Source organism: Bos mutus, chromosome 11 (genome assembly GCF_027580195.1).
Source record: "Bos mutus isolate GX-2022 chromosome 11, NWIPB_WYAK_1.1, whole genome shotgun sequence".
In the NCBI taxonomy this organism is placed as follows: Eukaryota; Metazoa; Chordata; class Mammalia; order Artiodactyla; family Bovidae; genus Bos; species Bos mutus.
The window spans coordinates 983,327-1,006,681 of NC_091627.1; the positions used below are offsets into that span (position 1 = coordinate 983,327).

The 23,355-nt window shown below is 63.2% G+C and overlaps 1 protein-coding gene across 2 annotated transcripts; it reads right to left on the reverse strand.

Annotated features, from left to right (window-relative positions):
- Positions 1-532: 532 nt before the first annotated feature.
- Positions 533-16,383, reverse strand: TRAF2 (TNF receptor associated factor 2). 2 transcript variants are annotated; one of them, XM_005887053.3, is made up of 11 exons: positions 16,307-16,383; positions 10,809-11,024; positions 10,362-10,440; positions 10,115-10,213; positions 6,289-6,450; positions 6,078-6,152; positions 4,811-4,885; positions 3,213-3,539; positions 2,615-2,792; positions 2,082-2,230; positions 533-1,697 (listed from the first exon to the last, which is right to left on the reverse strand). In XM_005887053.3, the coding sequence occupies exons 2-11, from the start codon at positions 10,994-10,996 to the stop codon at positions 1,479-1,481; spliced, it is 1,551 nt and encodes a 516-aa protein (XP_005887115.2). In that variant the 5' UTR covers positions 10,997-11,024; positions 16,307-16,383; the 3' UTR covers positions 533-1,478. The 2 variants fall into 2 exon arrangements, with proteins under 2 accessions (XP_005887115.2, XP_070234748.1); XM_070378647.1 differs by lacking the exon at positions 16,307-16,383 and adding an exon at positions 16,120-16,141.
- Positions 16,384-23,355: the final 6,972 nt, after the last annotated feature.

Below are 23,355 nucleotides of genomic sequence, written 5' to 3' on the forward strand. Positions count from 1 at the left end.
AACTTATCTCTGTAAAGGCTGCCATTCCAAACGAGGTCGCATTCTAAGAAGCACCGAGAAACAGTACTTGGTAGCTTTTGGGGGACACAGTTCACCCCATGACGAGTATCAGCCACAAATCTGGTACATACAGGACGCTCCCCTCCCCGACCACAGCAGCACAGACAGGCACGGGATTCCAGGCGCTTCCTCCAGCCAGGAGGGATCCTGCCGAAGCTGTGAGCCTGTGCGCAGGGCTGGATGGGATGCAGGGCAGCAGGGACGTCCGGCCAGCCCCGGAGACGGGCGCGGGCAGGTGTGTGCCTGTGGGAGTGGAGTGGGGAGGCGACAGACTGGGGGGCTGGCATTAACACCCCCACCGTGCTCAGCACGCCAGGCTCTCCACCCTGGGGCAGGGGACCCAGTGCACACATGTCACGCGTGGGAGACCAGACACAGAGACAGAAATCACACACACAGCAGAAGACCCGATCCGCAAGGGCAGCGCCTTGGCCAGCTAAGGCGGCACGAGGGAAAGGAAGCAGGACTCTGCTTTTCTGCAATGCCTTTTTAATTAAAATATGTAATTCAAAACGTGTACATGGTTAACTCTGGGCACGGAGTTTATATCTCTCCGTGCTTTGCTGCTGATTAACAACTCAGACCAGAGACGTGAGTGGCAGTGCTGAGCGTGTCCCGGGCTCTCTGAGGACCTGGCCCTCGAGTCTCCCAGGCGCAGTCACAAGCACAGCTGGGTGTGGACAGCCAGCGGCCAGGACCTGCGCCTGGCCGGGGGCCCCAAGGCTGAGGCCCCGACAGGGCCCACCAGCTGCACCCCGTGCTCAGGCCGCCCGGGCTCTGCCGCTGTCAAGGGGACCCCCAGGGTGGGCGAGGCTGCTCCTGGGGCGACACCACATCAGGCCCCCACTGAAGACAAAGCCACTGACACTTTTCAGGCCCGGGGCCCTGCTCTCCACGGCAGCTCCTGGTGAGACCTGAGGGAGGGAAGCCGCCCAACAAGCAGTCTCCCAGGAGAACAGCCGATTTCCCTGAGGTCCGCGGTGTCCAGGAGCCACGGGACACTCAGGGAGACGGCCAGGGTCACTGCCCCCAGGGCCAGAGCCAGGACAGCACTCAGCACAGAGAGCTGAGGGTTTGCTAACACCTCCCCGCACGGACGGGAAAGCTGACGTGTCTCTTGGCAGGGCTGGGCCCCCCACACACCCTGCAGGGCCGGGGACACGGGGCACCCCCCGCGTGCAGCCTGTCAGGCTGGCCCAGCAGGGCTCTCCTCCGAGCGGCAGCCAGGCCCGAGGCCGACCCTCCTCTCCCGGGCTCCTAGCCGCGGCCGCCCTGCTGTGGGCTGAGGGCTCCAGGGCCGTGGGGCGCACCCGCCAGGGACACACAGCCCCGCAGCCCGGCCCCGCTCAGGACGGGCACTTCAGGACTGAGCTCAGCAGGCGTGCAGCCAGCACAGGGCCGCGCTGCATGAGAGGCGGCTAGAGCCCGGTCAGGTCCACAATGGCCTTGATGAAGATGGCGTCGTCACGCACGTAGGAGTTCTTGGCCTCCATCTTGGAGACAGGGCAGAAGAGCGGGCAGCCGCTGGCGATGTTCATGTCGCCGACCGGCCTCTGGAAGGAGGACGAGGTCACGTCAGGCCTGAAGGCGTCGATCACGTGCTCCCGGTTGTTCTGGTCCAGCAGCATCAGGGTCACCTGGGAGGACAGCGCCCGGGGGCCACAGGCAATCACGGCTCCGCGGGCGGCTGGGCGTGTCCCTCTGGGCCCGTCCCGGCCTGTCTGCTGACAGAGGCCCAAGGCTGGCGCCGATGCGTGGCCCTCGGGCCTTCTCTCTGAGAACACTCTTCTCATGGGCATTTTCTCAGCAGGAGCTCCCAGCTGCCCCGGCCCAGGAGCAGCGCCCCCCGGGGAGAAGCGCGACCCTGCCCTGCACTCGGGGACGCCACATCCTCCTCGAGGGCCACGGGGCTGTGCGTCCCCTCACTTCCGTCCTCACCTAGACCCACACCTGGGTGCCCGGCTCAGCCCGGCTGCCCGCCGCCCTGGCACACAAGCTCTCTGAGGCAGCCCTGCACGCACCTTCTGGTTGAAGGGCCAGCGCAGGAGGGCGTCGTGCGGGCCACGCATTAGCACGAAGAAGAGGGACAGGTGCGTGCCACGCCCCGTGCCGTCCCCGTTGAGGTAGGCGCGCAGGCACATCTTGTAGCCGTACCTGCTGGTGTAGAAGGCTGCGGGGCGGCAGGCGTGAGCTCAGGCCGGCCGTGCGGCTCCCCCCACAGCGCCTGCCACTCAGCCCGGGCTCGAGGAGGGGTCAGCCACCGACACAGACAGACACAGAGCGTTGAGAAACGGGGCCTGAATGTGAGCCCACGTTGGCTCTGCTGCCGGCCGGGAGGCTCAGGCTGGGTCAACGCGCAGCTCGCAGGGCTCTGGGCAGAGGGCCAAGGCCAGCCACCCCCGGTCTGGACGAGCCTCCCGTCCAGCGAGGAGCGGAGGGCTGAGCACTGGACGCAGCAGGGGCGGCCGTGTTAGAGTGAGCGGGGTGAGGAGCAGGGAGCAGGCCTGCGGCAGACCTCAGCCCGGGGCAGGGGCGGGAAAGCCCCCAAGAGCACCTGGGGAGAAGATGGCGGGCGTGCGGCCGGCCACGGCTTCCTGGCGCTTCCTGGAGAAGTCCGAGATCTTCCAGATGAACACGCCGTCAAAGGTGGACGCCTCCATCTCGAGGACCTTCTGCTCCAGGTCGGCCATGGCCAGGTCCTTCAGGCCGATGCTCCTCTCCAGCTGCTGCACCTGGGGTGCGGGGCTGTGAGGACGGGCCTCCACCAGGCCTTCAGAGACCAACTTGCGTCCAGCACACACGAGCTTGTCACAGACCTCCATGCCTGTCCCCATCTCCAGGAGGATGCCCCTCGCCCAGCGCCTCAGCATTCCTGGCTCAGCTGCTCGCAGGTGGGCTCCATGCCCCTGAGACCCCCACCCCAGGAGGAAACGCGCGTGGTGCACACAAGCAGCAAGCACACCCCCTGTGGCCACCTCTGCCCCCGTCGGAGGAGGGGCTCAGAGGAGCTCTGCTCAGGCCCTGGTGGAGCAGGGAGCCTGCCGGACACCCAAGCGCCACCCTCCATCCCTGGCTCGGACACCCCGCGGCCCCTGGCCCCTGTCTGAGGAGGCCTGGGCACTGTGGGCACACGCCCTGCCCTCAGCACGGACCTTGTTGCTCAGGGCCTCGATCCTGTCTTGGTCCAGCCGGTGCTGCCGGCCGCAGGCCTCAGCCGTCACGGCCACCCGCTCCACCTCCCGGTTCAGCACACAGACGATGTTCTCGAAGGTGGCCGTCTTCCGCTCCAGGGCCTCGCACCTCTGCAGCAGCTCCGCCACCCTGGAGGGTGTGCCGGCCTCCAAGGCGCCCTCGCCTGGCCTGAGGAGCAGGCGGCTGTCCCCCGGGGGCCGCCCAGCCTCCAGCAGGACGCCCAGCAGCAGGGCCAGGTGCTCCTGGAGCCGCTGCGCCTCGTGCTCCAGCTGCTGCTCGCTCTCCACCTGCCGGGGCGACAGCGCTCAGCCCTGCAGGCCCCGGGTGCAGACCTTAGCAGGCGCCGGTGCCCGAGCGCGTGGTGGCAGGAGGGTGAGTCCTGACACTGAGCGGCAGCGCGGTACCACCCACCCCCACCTTGGGACACAGACCTCCCCACGGGCCGCCCCCGCGTGTGAGCCGCGGGAGGAGCCATCAAAGACACTGCCACACGGCAGGGGGTGGGGGTAAAATTCACCTTCAGGTGGTCCCCCCGCACAGATCTGACTTTGCAGCCACGTCCCTTGCAAAGCTCCACAGCGAGTGTGGAGGGTCAAAAGGGCCGAGAAAGTCTAGAGCACAGATAAAGTGACGCAGCTGCAGGGGAGGCCTCGTGCCCGGGAACCTGGGGCGCTTGACGTGGGGGCTGTGCCGAGGCTGCTGCTGGAGCCACGAGGTCAACAGGACGGGACCCTCCATAGGCTGAGAAGAGGCCCTTCATGCCCTGGGCCCCTCTGCTGGCCGCTAACAGCCCTTGGGCCCATGTGGGAAATAACCAGCGCTGCAATGCCCAGAAGCAGGAGGGCACACACAGACCGAGGGATGGAGGGAGCCCCACCCCCATTCAACCTCAGAAAATCAGGGCAGGTGCTGAGACCCGGCGACGCCAAGTCACCAGGTACCAGCGGCGCCAGCAGGCCGCGCCCGCCGAGTGCAGAGGGCTGGGGTGCCCATCTCTACGGGCCAGGCCTGCACATGTCCCAGCCCTCGGGGACACAGAACCAGTGAGAGAGGAGGGCCAGGGCCACACGCACAGGGAGCCGCCCAGAAGCTGGCAGGAGCGGCCACAGAGAGGAGGTGGGTTCAAGGTCCAGAGAAAGTTGGCGTGCTGGAGGACAGCTGGGCCAGTGGCTGGACTGAGATCACACAGCAGGGCCACGCAGGCCACAGAAGTGAGGTGGGGAGGGCTAGGGGCCGTCTGGGAAGAACAGAAGCTGGGCTGGAGACTGGACGTGACGAGAGACAGGAGGCAGGTCCAGGATGACCATGGGGCTTTTGGCCAGAATAGCCAGGTGAAGCGAGGTGAGCAGATGGGCAGGGGGCGTGGCCAGCCCTCGGGGGGCGCAACATGCTGGGCATCCTTTCCACTGGGTGGTCAAGGCTGGGCACTGGGGATCACTGGGAGGACAATGGACAGAGCCAGACACCCGTGGGCCGGGCTGGAGTGAGAGTGGAGACGTGTCCAGAAGGGCCTCTGCTTGAGAACGAGGACCCGGGCCACCTGCAGACCCGGACTCACCATCTCGGGGCAGCCAACAGCGTGGAATCGGCACGGGACTCGGCATCTGCCACATGCCCGGACGTGGTCCTGAAACTGACAGGCCTGGAGTCAACACGGCTCCGCCTCTGCTCTGGCCACTCACCCCTGCGGCCCCGACCAGGTCAAAGTCCGAGCAAAGGTCCCTGGACCCACCCCACCGGCTTCTGCACACTCAGGCCAGACAAGGCCCAGCAAGGTGCTCCCAAAGCTGCAGTGCACACTCGTGCACATGCACGCTCACACTCACACGCATACATGCAAACTCAGCCATGTGTGTGCTTGAAGCCAGCACAGGCTGAGGACATCTCAGATCATTCGCGGAGCCTCTATTCCCCGCACAGGCCTCCGAGTCCCAGAAAGCAGCCCTGCCGTCTCCCCTCTACGGCTGGTCTATGGCCCCGGGGCTCTAAGGCCAGCGGTGAGTTAGCGGGAGTCGCTCAGTTGTGTCTGACCTTCTGTGACCCCATGAACTGTAGCCCGCCAGGCTTCCCTGTCCATGAGATTCTCCAGGCAAGAATACTGGAGTGGGATGCCATGCCTTCCTCCAGGGATCAAACTACACCCCAATATAAAAAAAAGCTGGGGGGGATGCTGGTGAAACTCAAGGCAGAAAAGCTCTTGGCCATGTTCACACGCCGAGCATCGCCACCTGAAACCAGCCGGGACACAGTCCTCACCGCTTGTGCGGCCAGGCCTGAGGGCCCAAGGCTGGTGGGGCGGGGCGGGACGGGCCCCCTCCCGGCCTGGGAGGGACCCGAGCCCCAGGCACCCAGAAAGCACCCACCGCCCAGTCCTCACCCTGGAGCACCGTCACGGCTCAACACAGCCACAAACAAGTTCTCTCTACAGAGCGACCCCAGACACTCAAAGGAAAAGAAGACAGACGGACTCTGTCAGACGCACCACAGCTGCCTCCCCAAAAACAGGCCACAGGGCTCTCATCCTCCCCCAAGAGCTGGAGGGCTGGAGAGACAGCCGGCCACACAGGTCAGATCCCCACACAGCCAGCAGGGACGTGAGAGGGGCCCGTGAGACCACGTGCTGCGGGAGCAGACGAGAGCTGCTGCCCGCCCCGCCCCGCCCTCAGAGACAGAGACCCCCAGCAAACTGGGAGCCCCAACACAGCGTGGAACACCCAAGCGCCAGGTCCCCGCCCACGCGGGCCAAGGGCGCAGACACCGGGCAGTGCCTTGGGGGGTGGGGGGGCGGGAGAGACATGGAGCCCACTCTGGCCCAGAGCACCCACCTTCTCACGGGCGATCTTCTTCTTGCCGCAGCCGTCGCACGTCAAGGGGAACTTGGGGCAGATCTGGTGGTGCGCCTGAAAGGGGCACGGCGGCCGTCAGGGCCCTGGCCCGGCATGCAGGGGGCATCCACAGGCTCGGGGCCGGCCCGTCTGGACGCCAGGAGGCCAAGGGAGGGAGACGCAGGCCCGCGTGCCGCCCCGGCGCGCTCACCTTCATGTCGGCAGGGGAGCAGGGCGCCCTGCAGTGCCGGCAGCTGAGGCTCCGCTCCGGGCACTGGTGCTCCAGGTGGTGCTCCTTCTCGCCCAGGCGCACGAGGCCTTTGCACGCTGGGCACTCGGTCAGCATGAACGGGCACTGTCCTTCGTGGCAGCTCTGGCAACAGAGGGAGCGGGTGTCGGCGGGGCAGTGGCGGGATTCTGGCCGCGTCCAGGCCACGGGACCCCCACGCTCACTCCGGCGCCCCTGCTCCAGGGCAGAGATCAGGACCCGGGTCCAGCCAGCGGAGCCCCACCTTCTGGACACAGAGGGGACGGTGAGGGGGGCACGGAGGCAGAGGGACAGGCTCTCAGAGGACGAAAGACAGAGGAGAGCCACCCCGGCCCAGGCGACAGCCAGACGGAGGCCCTCCCCTCACCCTCCTGGAGCCGAGGCCATGGGTGATGTGGCCGGGGACGCGGGGTCCCAGCCTGGGGCTCCGAACGATCAGCCAGGCCCAGGCTGTCCCAGGAGAGGCGACGACGTGGGTGGCTGTGCCGCGGCCGTGAGAGCCAGGCCTGCCGGGCACTGGGGTGGCCACGGGGTGAGAGAGGAGGCGGAGGCAGCTGGAGCAGAGAGAAAGGGTGGGCCGGGAAATGGGCGGGGTGGTGGGCGCAGGGGACAGGCGGAGACCAGGAGAGCCGTCAGGAAGCCTGGCCGGAAAGGGCGCAGGAAGAGGCAGTAAGCAGAACACAGGACGTGACGCTTTGTGTGCGGTGCTTTTATAAAAACTGCAGTCAAATCCACATCATGTGAACATGACCACTCGTAGGAGCACAGCTAGGCACCAAGCACACCACCCCACGGGGCCAGAGCCTCTGTGGAGATGCAGGTTGGGCCCCCACCAAGCAGGTGCCGCTCAGGGCTGCAGGGCCGATCTGCAGGGCTGGATGCCCCAGAGGTCAGCCACAGTGACCCTGAAGGAGGAGGAGCCTGTCTCGGGCCGTCTCCACGCGGCCCACAGTCCAGGACGGCGGGCACACGGCCTCCACCCCGCGCGGCAGGCTTGGCTGCGGGGAAAGCAGAACCCCAGGAGCACCCTGGAGGCTCGGCACGGGGGGGGCCCTCCAGGCAGCCGGGGAGCCCCCAGGACCACGCCGCCCCAGGGGTGCGCATCAGATGGGATGCAGCCCCCAGGCAGCCCCACATGGCGGGGGGGGGGGGGCCGGGCGTCAGGGACGCTGCTGCGGAGGCCGGGCCCCAGGACACAGACGGGCCGCGCAGCGGGTGGGCAGGACAATACCGGATGCAGGGAGCAGAGCGGAGGGACCCTGCCCCAGGGCTTCCGCTCCGTGGACAGCGCCTCAAACACTGCCCTGCAGGTACGCCCAGGGGGCACGTCCCTGAACCCCCAGGGCACCCGCAACTCCCCAGAGGGTTCTGGTCTGACCGCACTGAGCGCAGGGCAAACCACCACACGGAGGCCGAGGGAAGCCTGAGACACCACGGCTCCTGAAGCACAAACAAGGGGCACCTGGGTTTGATCAAAGCAAAGGAAATGCTGGAGGCTGGGCACGGGGCAGCTTGACCAAGCCTGGAGAGGAAGGCCCGCCTGGTCGAGCCTGGCCCCACTCCACGGCGGCCGCCCCCAGGCTCAGGGTCCCGTTCAGGGGCCGGGCTGGCTCCGTCAGCTCCCACTCCTCTCGGACAGCACGGAGAAATCAACAAACACGCCGTCAGCCAGAGTTCAAACCAAATGCTCAGGTGTTTCAACTCTGGACGCCCCGGCAGGGCCCAGCACCCCCGCTGTGCGCCCCTTTCAGCTGCGACGGCCCCATAGCCTGGCCCCCCCAGGTCCGCCCGGACCCTCCTCTGAAGCCCGAGGTCCTCTCTCCCTGCTGTTCCCTCCGCCATCCCCTGCCTCTCCCTTCCAGAGAGCAGCCCCCAGCCGCCCCCACCTGCATTGGCAGGCGCTCTACCACCTTCTGACTGAACTGGAACATTATCTCACTGGGTTCTTAGAAAACGCTAGACATCACTGCAAGGGAAAAGCTTATTCAAAGGCTACACAGGATTTTCCCCATCTTTCCACACTCTCCGGAGCTCAGCTGCAGCCCCAACATTTCCCAGCACGGCCCCAGTTCTGAGCAACCCAGAGGGCAGATGTCTTGGCGCAGGGCAGAGGGCGGGGCCGCCACGCAGCAAGGTGGCTGCCTGCACACCGAGGCGGGCCTCGCCGGCTGTGGCCTCTCGAGCCAGTGACAGGTTAAGCTAACTGCACCGAGGGCTGCACTCAAGAGACCAGGCGGGCCTGCCTCCCACATGACCACCCCCTTGGGGACTTTCCTGAGCTCCCAGGCCCAGCCAGGGACTTTCCAGCCCGCGTGCCTGCAGGGCTGGCGGGCCCACGGCTGGCTGTGGTCCCAGGCTCTCAGCCAGAGGTCCTCGAAGCTGCCCTCGCACTGCCAGCCGGACGCAGAAGCCCCCGAGGACTTGGGAGCTGGGGTTACTCCACCTGTCCCCAGGGACCTTTGGTCCCCTCAAAAAGCATCACAGCATCCCAACCCCCACCCCTGCAGGGAGACCCTGCCCCAAGGCCTCCTCTCTGGACAGCCCCGGGCAGCAACAGCGCAGGCCCGTCCACAGACGGGACCCGTCCGTGCCCCTGCCCCATGGTGGCCCATGGAGTCCCGCTCCCGGAAGGGGCGCAGAAAGGCCTGTGCGTCCAGGCCCGGTGCCTAATCAGAGCAGAGCATACGTGCTGTCCATCTGCCCACAGGCTCCTCCACAGACGTGGACAAGCTGTTCTGGCAAAATGCAGACCCCGAGAGCCCGAAGCCCACGATGTCGAGTTGGGCAAGAAAACACGCAGCACCGCTGGGCAGGGCCCAGGCTGGGACAGGAAGAGGGGGTCTGCGGGCACCCAGGGTCCCACTCCAGAGCCGACGGGCCCCACCCTCAGGCAGAAACTCAGGACAGCCTGGACTTGCCCCCCGGCTGGGAGACTGCTCTGTGGTCTGGGCAGCCCTGGGCAGAGAACAGGTGCCCTGCAGACAGCCCTGCGGCCTCGCCAGGGGGCTGTGCGGGCATCGAGGCCTCCTCCGGGGCCCAGCCTGGGGCCCCCCCGCCCCGACACACGAGCCCCAGCCCCTCAGGCTGGGCCTGGCCACTCTGCCCTGTCGCGCTCCCCTCCCTCAGACCCCGTGTCAAGGACCCCATGGCTGAGAGTGGCCTTGGTGTAACAGCCCAAGGCCCCTCCCCCTGCAGCCTGGGGCGGGCTCCCCTGTTCTCAAGACTAGGCCTAGCCCGGGGTGTGACCTGCCACAGTGTGGGCACCGCGTCCTCCGCGGGGAGCACCCGACCACTGGGAAGTGCTGCGGGCACCGCTTGTGCGGGCGCCCCGCAGAGGAGAGCCTCCAGGAAGAGCACTGGCCCGGCTCCCAAGGAGGCAGCGGCATGGTAGGCCCAGCTGCCAGGGTGTGGCTGGCACAGAGGTTCCCCAACCTGCCAGACGGGCCCACAAGAGACGCACCCGGCCACTGCCCTTGTCGCTGGCACCTTGTCAAGACGCCTTCCTGTGACCCCAGGACTGACAAGTGGGCCACTCCTGCATCCTCCAGCGTGAACATGCTCAGCGAGGAGACACCACCACCCCAGCAGCGAGAAAGCTGACTTCTCACCTGCGTGGTGCTCCGGCCGCACCCGGGCCCCGCTCATGCTGCTGCTCCCTGCCCCCCGGCCACCCCAGGAGCATGCACACATGGTGAGCTCCCCAGCCCCGGGCGCGCAGCTCCGTGCGGCCACCCAAGTGGCGGCTGCTCTCCTCCGTGGAGGCCCCTACCTCGTAGTCCTTCAGGGTCCCCTTCCAGGAGCAGCCCTCGCTGGGGCAGACGGCCGGCAGGCTCTCCACCTCCCTGCGGGCAGCATTGTCCGGGAACGCCTGGGGAGACAGCGGCCCTCGGGTGAGCCCCCCACCACCCACCCCAGGCCCGGAGCCGAGGCTCGGGAAGGGCCGCCTCTCCTATGCAGCTGCTGCCCCCAGGCTCCCTTTCGTGACGCGGCCAGCGCAGCGCCTACAGCTCACTCACCGAGCTGCTCTCCAGGATTGAGACGCCCTCCTCGTAAATGCCCTCGTGCACGCAGGCGGCGCAGCTCTGGGGCCCGGAGCTGGAGGGGGGAGCGGCCCTGTGAGCCTGCTGCCGATGGCGAGCAGCCCCTGCCAGCCACCAGACCCACCCCATGGCCCTGGCGCTTTCACGGCCACCAAGTAGGGCGGCCAGCAGGCACAGGGCAGTGTGTGCCAGCGCACCCCACAGACGGACACGGGGACCGGGGACACTGTCGCGGGGACCGGGGACCACTGTCCTGAGGACCAGCCACCGCCCCCGCCTCCCAGCCCCTCGGGGACGCGGGCGCCCGGAGCAAAAGGGCTGTGAGCCTGCGACTCTGTCAGACTGTGCGGTTCCCACTAAAGACACGGAGGAGCGGGAAGACTGGCCTGAGGAGACGACCGCCTCGCCCCACCACGGGCCCACCTCAGGATGCTGCTCAGGCAGAAGGAGCAGTAGCGATGGCCACACTGAGCCTGGAAGGGTCTGCGCAGCACGTTCTTGCAGGCCGAGCACAGGTACTTGTCCTCTAGCTTGGTCCCCAGGAGAGTCTTGGAGAAGCCGGGCTGCAGTAGGTCCAGGGAGCCGGGAGGGGTCACGCTGGCTGCAGCCATGAGCGCCGCAGCCCACCAAGCCCACGCCCTAAGGGAGAGCACAGCGCGTCAGGGTGGGTCCGGGGACGCGCGGCCACCAGGGGCCGAGGCCGCTGGGCTGTGGGGGTCCAGCCTGAGAGGTGGGACGCTGGTCTCGTACACACGGGGGTCGAGGCTGAGGCAGCGGGCACCCCCCACTGCGGGGTGGCCCCTCTCCCAGGCCAGCCGGCCCAGCCCACGTCCGACGGAGACCGCAGCCCTCAACTCTTGGGGCTGGCATCTCCTCGAGGTGGCGATCGTGGAGTGCTCGGGAAACACTGGACAGCGTTCACAGTCGCCTGCAGGGGGCCCCCGGGCAGCCAGGTGCCGCCGCGCTGACCCCAGCCCCAAGACAGCCGGTCTCCCTCGGCAGCTTTCCACCCAAATGCGGCTGGCTGGCCACACCTCCTGTGGCACGCTGAGCCCATTCCATTAATCCACAGACTGTTACTCCTGTTGGACGCTGAAGAACCACACAACGGTCTCTTTTTTGAGCAATAAAGAGGGAAAAAGCCCCAATACATTGCAGGCCTCGACGTCCCCCTCAGCAGTCACAGCTCCCTGGCCCAGAGCGAGGGCGCCCTGGGAGGTCTCAGTGCTTAAAGCCTTAAATGTTTCACTCCATCACATCTATAAATGCACTTTAACTCTTAGTCCTAACGGAGTGAAGAGGAAATGGCAACCCACTCCAGTATTCTTGCCTGGAAAAATCCACGGAGGAGCTTGCGGGCTGCAGCCCATGGGTCCCCTGACTGAGCACATGTGCGTGAGGGTGGGGGGACATGGGTGGGTAGCCATAAACTGGTAGAACTAACAAAAAAAAAGGATCATAACAGGGACACCACAGAGGCTCTAAGCTCGTGCCCAAACCCCACCCGAACCGCACGCTGCTGCAGCCGCCCGCCCAGACACCTGCGGCCCCTTCGGCCCCTCCGGGCTGCACTGCACCCTCCCGCACTGCAGGCGGGTGGCCGGCCACCTTTGTACTCAGGGTGACAGATGTGAGGGGTCAAGTGTCAGGAGCCTCCAACCAGGAACCAAACCCTTCCTGGGCCTTCCGAGCCTCCAGTTTATTTTCCAAGTCCTCACTTCTCTCGGGCAAGGTGGTAAAAAGCAAGGAGTGCTCCGCGTGCCCAGCCCTGGCCTCACACTTAACTCACACCCCAAAACACGCTCCAGATGGGAACACACTGACTTTACACAACAAAGTGACATTCTGCTAAATGGCATTTCTACTAGACACAAAAAATTACTTATAGAATAATTCCAGTTACAGGGAGTTGGAGGACAGGCAAAGCTAACAGGAGACGAAGGAGCTGGGGGGCGGCTGCCCTGGGGCGATTCTGAGGCAGCAGGCGCGGGGGCTTCTCCCTGCCGGCAGCACCCAGACCCCCCAGGGCTTCCTGAGCGATGGGGCCGGATGGCCCCTCTACCACCACCCCCATCTCCTGGGGGTGAGGGGAACTAGAGGTGACTTACTGATGATTTATCAAGCGCACCTTCACAGTGGAGCCCTCTAGAAAACTCTAAACCAGGGAGTTTGGAGAGCTAGTTGGACACGGGAAATGCACGGAGGGGGTCTGGCTGCCCTCCCCACCCCCGTACCTGGCCCTTGGTGTCTCTCCCAGCAGGCCGACACTTGAGATTCTCTGAGTTTTCCGAGCTCTGTTAGCAAATCATTGACCCCAAGGAGGGGTCATGAAAACCCTCAATTTACAGTCAGTGGGTCTGAAGTACAGGAGGCCTCGCCCACCCACTGCCATCGGAGGTGGGGTGGGGGCAGCCGTGTGGGGCCAAGCCCTGAATGTGAGGGGCCTGTGCTGACTCCAGGCGGCCAGGACACCGGTTGGTGTCCATCGAGAAACGGAGGGCTTCCCTGGTGGCTCAGTGGTGAAGAACCGGCCTGTCAATGCAGGAGACACGGATTCTGTACAAATATTTCATTTTAAAAATAAAGAGACGGAGCTTGTATTCCCAGAGAATCCAAAAAAGATGGTGAAAGCCCTAATTACGGCACACTCACGTACCTTCATCCAGAACGACCCTGCTTCATAGCGCTAACAATGGAGGGCAACCTTAGAAGTGGGCTTAAACTCAAAAGAAGCCCCCAGGTGGGCTGCAGCCCCCAGGAGGGTGGAGGCGCCTGGCACCTACTGCTCCTTGCCATCTCCTTCACTGCAGGCCTCCTTCGCAAGCCCAGGTCCCACCTGCGTGCAGAGCGGGAGGACCCGTGGAAAGGGCCATCCCTGCGGGAGATCGCCCAGACCCCGGCTGAGCCCGAGGCCACTGGGCAGCTGGGCCCCACCGTCCTCGCCCGCTGCATTGGTGTCAGTGAGTTATCTCAGAAGGCTGAGCTGCTGCCCAAACCAGCGTCACATCAAGAGTCGAACAGGCGGCTGCTGGGGGGCCACCTGTCGCCAGCAGACACACGGGTTCAACTCAAAAGCCTCCCTCTGGGATGCCCCAATGCACGGACTGAACTCCCCCAAACCCACGCTCCCACCGACAGCCGCCCCTGCTGCTTGCAGTGCTTGGGCTCCCACCCCCCAGGGCTGAGCTGCCTGCACAGCAGACCTCCCGCGGCCACAGTCAAGGCCTGGCATCTGCGTGTGGTGCGCAGCGCGGCCCCAGGACCAGAGCCCCAGTGAGCAGCACCGTTCACACGGCGTCCACCTCCTTCAAGCTCGACGCGATGCCACGTGATCGGGTACCAACTCAGCACCCAGCAACTGCTGACACGAGAGCGCAGGAGGACATGCTGCGCCCGCCCTTCTCGCAGCACCCGCTCGCAGCACCCGCTCGCAGCTACTCGTGCTGTCAAGCCCCCTGCCCCGCCAGACTCTGGTCAAGCAGCAGCCGTCACGGGCGCAGCTGTCCCCGGCTCCCGCTAAGCCCACCGCCAGGTCCACCGGGAGCCCGCTTGGCGTCCACTGACCAAGCTGGCACATCCTGCCCCCATGAGTCCAGCAATGTTCAGACTGAGAAAGCCCACTTGCAGAAATGAAGACCCAACAATCCCTGCCCCCCAAAAAAAAACCAGCATCCAGAACCTGACCACAATGCTACCGCTGGGCCAGGCCACCGTCCACCGCGATGTGACCTACCGCAGGGCCGCCCCAGGCCCTTAAACACGTGACGGGGACCCGGCTCCTCCCTCAGACCCCCAGGCTGCCCAAGCAGGCTCTCGGAGTCCCAGAGAGCCCTCACCTGCTCCCTTGGCACAAGGGCATCACGGGCCTAGAGGCAGGGAGGAGTGGCCCGGGCATGTGCAGGGGGTTATGACTGCCCTCCCTGCTTCCCAGGCTCCCGCTGGTCACCAACTCCCACGCCTGGGTCCGGCCCTTCCTCTGTGCTGCCCCCCACACACACTAGCCCAGCCATGCCCTACCCCGTTCCAAAGCAGGGCACCCCAATCCTGGAACCCGCACCACATCACCCCTGCTACTCACCTCCTACCCCCACCACTGCTGTGCATTCACCTCCTAAACCACAGCCAGTCCACAAGAACACCTGCCCCAAACCCCTCTCCACCACCTGCGGGCCTGCCCTGCTGCTCGGAGCCAGGCTTCTGTGGAGCCTGCCTCGGTCCCTCTCCCGAGACACAGCCCCTCCACGGAACAGTGACACACCTGCCCCCTGGACCCATCTCCCGGAAGGGCAGTCCTAGCACCCTTCATGACGGGGCATCGAGCCCAAGCCTGGACTCGGGGACGGACGGGATGTGTGCACCCCGCTCCACGTGACCTGTGGGGCCTGCAGGTCACTTTTTTCTGAGTTTTCTTCTCTTGACCTTCCTCCCCTTGCCTGTGTGTGTGCCATCCTGCCATGGAAACCCACCTGCCAGGCTGTGCCGAGTCCACACTGGTGCGCTGACCATGCTGGCAGGTAGGCTGGCCTTTCCCACTGCTGAGAGGGGCCCACACCTGACTCAAGTCAAAAGGTCTATTCTTCCCCCCCAAAATACTGTCCTCAGCACCTAGTGATGGCTATAACTTCTCCGCTCCAGCCCCAGCTCACAAGCACTGTTGAAACAGCCCCTTCCTTCAGTTCCCCAGAGTGACCGAGTCAGTGATGCACACACGTGACCTTCACCTCATCCTGCCGTGCGCCACGCAGGGCGCTGGGCACGCTGAGTGGCACCACCACCACCAGTACAGCCGACAGACCGGGGTCACAGGGCACCACGCAGCCTGGGACAGCAGAGGTCTGGGACGCAGGCAGGGGGATGCCCGAAGGGCCCGTGGTGCAGCCTGGGTGTCTCAGGAGGTGCCCACGCAGCTGTCCCCCGCAACAGGACCGGAGCGCACGGGGGCTCGGCTCCCAGCGCGGCCTTCGCGGGCTGCAGCCTCAGGGGGGCGGGGCTTCGGTCCCCGGAGGGCAGGCTGAGGTGGGAGCTGGGCCAGGCTGGGGGCTGGAATCAGAGAGTCAGACGCCCAAATGTGTGAAAAGGCTCCTGCCCCCCAGAAAAGGCTTTACAAAAGCACTTCTTAGGAGTTTGAAATTCAAGCAATGAGGAGTTTTACGATATGCAAACTACACCGCAATAAAGCTGTTAAAAAATACAGAAACAACTCAAGCCACACTTCTGGGCAGGCTGGGACCTCCACCTAAAGCCAGAGACTGAGCAGCAAAGGCTGTCGCCGGCCCCACCGCCGGGGACATGTGGCCCCTGAGTCACGCAGGGCCAGGCGCGAGGCCCGGCACGCCCCCTGCCCTGCCAGACTCTGATCCGCCCAACGGCGGCCGGCGCGGGCGCAGCTGTCCCCGGCTCCCGCTGTGCCCGCCGCCGGGTCCACCGGGAGCCCGCTCGGCGTCCACCGAACCCGAGGCCCCACACACGCGGCAGAGCAGCGTCCCCGGGCTCCGCCCGCCCCGACAGCTGCCTCCGCTCTGGACCCCGCATCCGCCCCGGGGCCCGGGGTCACCGTCGGGCAAGGCCAAAGCGCAGCGGGGCCGGGGCAGGCGGAGGAGCCCGCGGCGGCCCCGAGGTCTGGGAGCCCGTCCGCACCCCAAGCGGGGCCGCGGCCGCAGCTGGCGGGCGGCTCGAGGCGCGGGGCCCCACCGGACCCGGGCCCGCCCCCGCGGACGCCCCGCCGTTCGCGAACCTTCCTGAGTGGGGCCCGCTCCGACTTTCAGTTTCCGGCCCCGAGAAATCCCCTCAGGCGCGCGCGCCGCGGCGTCCGCGCCTCCCGCCGGGCCTCCCGGGTCCGCGCGCCCCGCCACCCCGCGTCCCCGCCCCTAGACCCCGACCCCCAACCCCACCGCGACCCCGACCCCGACGTCAGGACTCACCAACGGTCGCCTCGCGCCCGGAACTGCCTGCCAGCCAGCCGCTGCGGGTGCCGCCGACCCGCCCCCTAGCCCGCCTGACGGACTGCTGTGGGGGCCTACCAGAGGCGCCCAGGAAGCCATAGCGAGCACCTATTGGCTAGATTTCTCCCCGCCCCCTCATTAGGGCCCCCGCCCACCTGACGGACTGACACAAAAGCCTACCAAGGGCCTGCAGAGAGCCACGGGGGGCCCGATTGGCCGGCCCTGTCCCCACCCCTCCCGCCTCCTGACGGACTGACACTGGAGCCTACCAGAAGCGCGCAGGGAGCTTCAGCGGGCACCGATTGGGCGGGGCTGCCGCGCCTTGGGTACTTAAGTCTCCCGAGGGCTCTGTCCTGGAAGGACTCCGCGGCTCCTTATGCCGGTGGTAGCTGTTCATTCTCGGAGGGTCAACTCCAGGCCCAGGGTCCCGGCGCAGAGCTGAGCCCGAGAGTGGGTTACATTCATGAGAAAAAGTACAAACGGACCCCGCCTATCTAAAGGGTGCTTGTACTTAGTCGCTCAGTCGTGTCCGACTCTGCGACCCCATGGAGTGAAGCCCACAAGGCTCCTCTGTCCATGGGGATTCTCCAGGCAAGAATATTGGAGTGGGTTGCCATGCCCTCCTCCTCCTTCCTGTCTAAAGGGTAGGAAGACCTAAAGGGAGGTCTCCTTTGCAAGTAGTGAAATGTTCTATATCAAGTAGCGGCGATGGTTGCCCGACCTTGAAAAAGTACAGATGACACTGAAATGTAAGCTTGAAAGTGGTTTAAATGGTGAATTTTCCATTATGTGAATTTTACCACCAAACAAAACCAAATATACATGCCTTTGGCATGCAAACACACAAGTGGAAACATTTAGAAATGAGGCTGCAGTCTTGACCAGAACAAAAGGACCGCGCCGGGAGGGGCAGGGCACTGCCTCTGCGTGTGGGACCCCAGGACAAGCGTTTCTTATCTGCTGAAGGAGGGTGGGGAGGATTCGGATTCTCTCCCGTGGGACACGGCTTTCTAAATACCTGAGAACAGTCTCTTCTGACACCAGCTCGGGGGAAAGGGGATGGCTCTCCCCATCTTGCAGGAAGGGACGGGCAAGATTCCTTTGGCAGGTCGCACAGAACACTGGGCACCCCTGTTTCAGGGGAGCATCAGAAGCCAAGCAAAGTGCTTAAGGACGGAGTGAACGAAACCAGGCAGGCTGTGAAGCCACGTAATGTAAATTATCCACTCGGCATCCAGAACTACTCTCATCACACTGCATAAATCATGACTTGGAGTCGGAATTCCCCAGTCCCAAACACCACAGCCCTGCATGCAGCATCGAGGCCACCCTGCGTCCAGCACGAGTTTTGTGAACCTCAAGGCTGAGTTTGCCACTTCCCTGGTGGCTCAGACAGTGAAGAATCTGCCTGCAATGTGGGGGACCTGGGTTCAATCCCGGTTGAGAAGGTGCCCTGGAAGAAGGCATAGCAACCCATGCCAGTTTTCTCGCCTGGAGAATCCCATGGACAGAGGAGCCTGGCAGTCTACAGTCCATGGGGTTGCAGAGAGTCGGACGGGACTGAGTGGCTAACACTTGCCTTGAGCATCCCTGCCCCACCGTCCCCTCCTGTGGGTTCCGTGAGCCTTTCTCTCAAGGCTCATGACTCATGGAGCTCTCAGGGGTAAGGAGGTCTCTTCTCCTGGGGTCTGGGGGGCCAAGGCTGTCCCATGAGGTTCCCCATAGCAGCACCCCTCTTTCTTCAGGGTAAAATCTGGGAGTCGCTCACCTGCCTCTGCAGTGCGTCCCCAGGGAGGTTCAGACCTCACTCCCCCTTCCAGCATTGGGACAGCGAAGGTGCTGGGCTCAGGGCCCCATCAGCCCACCCTGCCTCCCGAGGAGGTTTCCTGGGCGAAAGTCCTGCTTCCCCAGAAGGCGGCTGCCTGCAGCCCTTGGCACTGACAGAGCTGAGCTAATCTTGAAGGTCCTAGAGAGGCTTCCAGCATGAGAATGCTTTCATATCTTTCAGACTGCCAGTTCAGAGGGTCTCCCTGCATACACTGATCAATACATAGAGTGTGTGTGTGTGTGTGTGTGTGTGTGTGTGTGTGTGTGCGTGTGTGTGGTTCTGGCAGCAGGTCCTGGAGAGACCGGGGAGACGGAGCCTTGGCAGGGAGGGGCTGCTGACGGAGAAGCGGCCAGCCCACACCCGCCACCAGCTCAGAAGGTGACATCTAGGTCCTGGCAGGCTGGGAAGAGATGACTCACTCTGGTCGTCCAGCAACGCAGGGGATTCCCATGCAGGTTCCTTCCTGCCAAAAAGAAAGCAAAACTCAGTCTCTGAGGCAGCCTTCCGGGAGGTGACTGGGACAGCCCCAGTGGACCCTGCCGGGGCCTGCATCATCTGCCTGCTCCCTTGAGGGCTGTGGCCTGGGGCCTCTGTCCCTCACCTCGGTGCCCCCAGAGAGATGTGGGCCCGGCTACAGACCCGGGTCGAAGCTGCTGTGGCTCCTGGCTTTTCTCAGCTCTCCCAAGCAGGCAGGACAGGCCCCATCTGCCGTTCACTGGGCCTGCAGACCCCTGGGGACGGTGCGACCGCCACCTCCTACTCTGCCCGAGGCCCCCTCCCTGGCCCCTGGCGCCTGCTCAGCCGCCTGGGGTCTCCTCTCCCAGGCCCTCATCAGCGCCCCAGGACACTTCCTAATGCCCAGGGCACCTCTGCTCCTCACTGGCACGGCCGGTCTCCTTGGACATCTCACCTCCTGTCCTTTACGCCCAGGCTTCTGGGAGAACAGCACTCAGCCCTGAGGCAGGCGGGTCAACATAGGCCCCCACTTGGGACCCTGGATGTGGGCTGCCCCCCTGTGCCTGAAGCTGTCCCCAGAGCAGAGCCCGGAGCTGGTAGAGCCAGCCTCCTGACACAACCCACTCCCTGTCCTGAGAGCTGAGCCCTGAAGGTCACCCCGGGGCTGCAGCTTCTGAAAGGAGCCAGTTTCACTCTCACTGTGTAGTCACCTGATGGAGGGGGTTCCAGAAAGGCCAGCCTCCAGTCCTGCCCAGAATTCCCCTGCCCCAGCGCTAGCCACAAGGGGCTCCCCCGCTCCCCCGCCTGGAAGCGCACTGCCCACGCTGTCCCTCCTCCAAAAAAGGAGAAAGAAGGGGGTGGTGGGTCCGGCAGCTGACTTCACAGCAGCCAGTCACGCCCACTGACGCCCAGGTGCAGAAGAGGTGCAAGGAGGTGACAATGTGTGCAGCGTCCTCCGTAAGCCGAGGTGGGAGAGAAGGGTCTCCAGGGCCGTTTGTATTTTGTATTCTCTGTAGACTTGGGAAGGATGCAGGAGGAAGTAATTGACATGGTGGGAGGTGGGGAGGGGCCAATTTCTCTGAACACCTACTGTTTTTAAACCACTTCATGGTACCACCTATTCAAAAACATTTGGTTTTAAACAACAGAAGAGCATTTTGGAAGCTCCGGAAAACACATAAAATTGCCAAGAAGGCAAAGATCACCCCCCAATTCCCCCACTTAGAGACAAGCTCTGCCCAGATTCTTAGAAAATGGACCCCACCCCACATGCAGAACTGCAGACCTGGGAGACAAGCTCACGTGCAGAATCACAGGTGCCAGGGCTGCCCTGACCACCTACAGCCTCCCGACACCAGGCCAACCTGGCCCCAGGGTCTTTGCGCCAGCTCACAGGTGGCGGGGAAGAGCTGCCTTCCCCCCGCCAGGCGCTGGACACAGCCCAGGCCCGCTAGTGTCTCAAGATAGAGAAGGTCTCTCTCCTGGTTGCCCTGTGTTAAGTGGGCCTCTCCCCCACCCCTGGTGGGACTAGCCTCCTGTGCTCCTATCCTCCCCCAGATGTGGATCTTTGGAGGGCAGCGGCCCCTTCGGGCTCATTGGGGAGCAGCGGTCGGTCCGCGCGCGCCTCCTGCCGGCCTCATCCGGAACTGCGGCCCTTGCCCCTTGACGCCGGCGGGACCTCCCGCCTAGGACCCGCACTTGCTTGCTACCTGGGCGGAACTCGCTCCACTGCCTCACTTCGAACCCGGAAACCCTAAGATGGCTCTGCTCACGCTAAGACCCACCAGCTCCGTGTCGGAGAGGCTGCGGCTGGCCCGTGGGGATCTCCCAGGACCCCTCCGCAGCAGACATTTCCCGCCCCACCACGGCCACCCTCCTCCATGGGGCTCCCTCCTGTCCAGGACCCAGCAGTCTACAGCCCAGCTGGGACCTGTGACCCTGGTTCTGCCAGCTGTCCACCACCCCTCCTAGCTTCCACTGAACCCAGGCCCATCCCTGGCAGCGCCACCCTCTCCTGCTGGGCCCTCTCCTCCCCTGACCACCTGCAGAGCCCTGTACCTGGCTCAGTCTAGGTGGGGCTACGTTCTGCAGCTGAAAGAGGTGGCCGCCAGGGCTCTGGAGAAGCTGCTGGGCTCCTCCACTCCTGGTCCAGCCACTCGGCCCCCAGAGACCACAGCCCACCCTCTCCTCCCACACACCTGGCCTTTGCAGTCCCCACTGGGGATGCCCAATGGATCTTTCAGCTCCCCGTCTCCGGAGGACCGAGAGTTCAGTAATGACAGTGGCCTGAAAAGAAGAGCTAGTGGTGGGAACGCCGTCTTGCTGAACTTCATGCACACAGTCATGTAAAAAGTGAAAAGTAAGTACACTCAATAAACAGTACAGGAAAGGGGAAAGTGATGGGTCAAAACTTTCTTTATATGAATGTGTTTTCTCAAAAAAGAGGGGAATGCACATTCCAACACGTCCATTGTTCACAGTAATAAAGAACATCATGGATCAGTTTCTGTTTTCAAGTCTTAGTATCTGCAAATTTGACAACGCTTTCGTCACAATCAACCTTTTCCATCTTGTTATATTCAACAGACAATCCAGCCACATTTGTCCATCCACTCTCACTCAGAGGTGACCAAAGAATGCCCTTTATGAACCTTAACAAACTTACAGTAATTTTCTTTCACTTCTCCAGTATTTTTGCCTGGAGAGAAGAGCCTGCCAGGCTACAGTCCATGGGGTCACAAGAGTCGGACATGACTTAGCCGCTGCCAGCCAAAGCTGGAGGTGGGACTGGGCTGTAGGAGAAGCCCTTGTGCCTGCCATGGACGCCAATTACCCCAGAGAGGAAGGTGCCTCTGCTTACTATCAGGCAGGAGGAAGGAAGCTGCCCTGGGCACCCTCAACCACCCCCACAGCCCAGCCAATGAAAACAGGGGCCCAGCCAATGGGACGCCTCCACTAGAATCCTACTTCCTCCAGTCACCTTTCTGGTCATCACAGCCCCTGCCAGCTCCCCCCTTCCCCTATAAAAGCAAGTTCTCCTCCATGTTGTTCTCTGGATTTGCCTATGGTGGGTCACACTTCTAACACCCTGAATTGCAACTCCTCGGCTTTTCCACATAGTCTCTCTTTTGCTGATAACATAATTACTAAAGTGGACAGTGACAACCTGTTCGAAACTTGGCTGAGTAACGTCAGTGCCTCTGAGCTAGTGAAGGAATTCACAGATTCCATCACTCGTGTGGGAGCTTTATGTACACATGTCCCCTGCGTGCACCTTCACATGTGGAAGTCTGGGGAATGGCTGCTATGCTCGGGCAGCCTCCTGTCATGATAGTTGGAGAAGACAGGACAGTGTGCCCTGCTGCATTCACTGTCCTGTTCTCCCTGCGTAATGGAAGAGAAGCCTCACATGGATCGGTCCCATTAAACCTCTGTAACGGCCTTAAGTGAGAACTTTGCAGGAGGTGTTAAGAGTTTCTGGCTTTGCCTCTGTAGGAAGACCCTTCCTCCCATGGACGGGAGTGAGCGCCAGCGAACCTGTGATCACTGATCACCTGCTTGCTGAGCGAGCAGGTGTCTGCAATAGCAAACGCCTCTTCCTTCGATGGTTAAAGGCCTCTGGGGAAGTAGAGACCCAATGACAGAAAATTAAAGAGCAGGCACGTTGGCTATAGCACCGTCACCTGATAACCAGCTGTCTTTTTCGTTTATTTGGCTGGATTCCTGCAGTTCTGGGCTCCTGATGTGGAACCGTCTTGCAAATTGGGTTTATTGTATGCTTCTTTAAAAAATACTTCATCTCTGTGTGGTGGTGCTGGGTCTCTGCTACTGAGCGCGGGGTTTCTCTAGTTGCCGTGAGCAGGGCTGCTCTCGGTTGTGGCGCCCGGGCTTCTCACTGCAGTGGCTCCTCTCGCTGCTGAGCACAGGCCCGAGGGCTTCAGGAGCTGCAGCACCTGGGCTGAGCAGTTGCGGTGCACGGGCTTTAGTTGCTCTGTGGCACGTGGAATCTTCCCAGACCAGGAATTGAACCCGTGTCCCCTGCACTGGCAGGCAGATTCTTATCCACTGTGCCACCAAGGGTGTCCCTATTATGTGGTTTTAAATTCTGCTCAATATACTCGAGTTCTGCATCTATTGTTTGTTGAAACTTTATAAAAAATGACACTTCTAATAAGACGATGGCTTCCCTGATAGCTCAGTTGGTAAAGAATTCACCTGCAATGCAGGAGACCACGGTTTGATTCCTGGGTTGGGAAGATCTGCTGGAGAAGGGAAAGGCTACCCACTCCAGTATTCTGGCCTGGAGAATTCCACGGACAGTCCATGGGGTCGCAGAGTCGGACACAACTGAGTGACTTTCACTTTTGATACGATGATGCTAGCTTAGCACTTTGAGATAATTCCTAGTGCTTATAGCCTTGGCTAAGCATGGACTTGTAAAAGGAGTGCTGAGAGCTCTCCCTACTGTGCTCTTCCTCACTCAGATGCCATCTGCCTCATTTGTTTACTTTTCCTCCAAAATGGGAAGTGATGTGGGGCTTCCTTGGTGACTCAGTTGGTAAAGAACCCACCTGTAATGCAGGAGGCTGCCTGAAATACAGGAGATCCGGGTCCAATCCCTGGGTTGGGAAATTCCCCTGGAGAAGGAAATGGCAACCCACTCCAGTATTCTTGCCTGGAAAATCCCATGGACAGAGGAGCCTGGCGGGTGACAGTCCATCATGAAAGTCAGGCACAGCTGAGT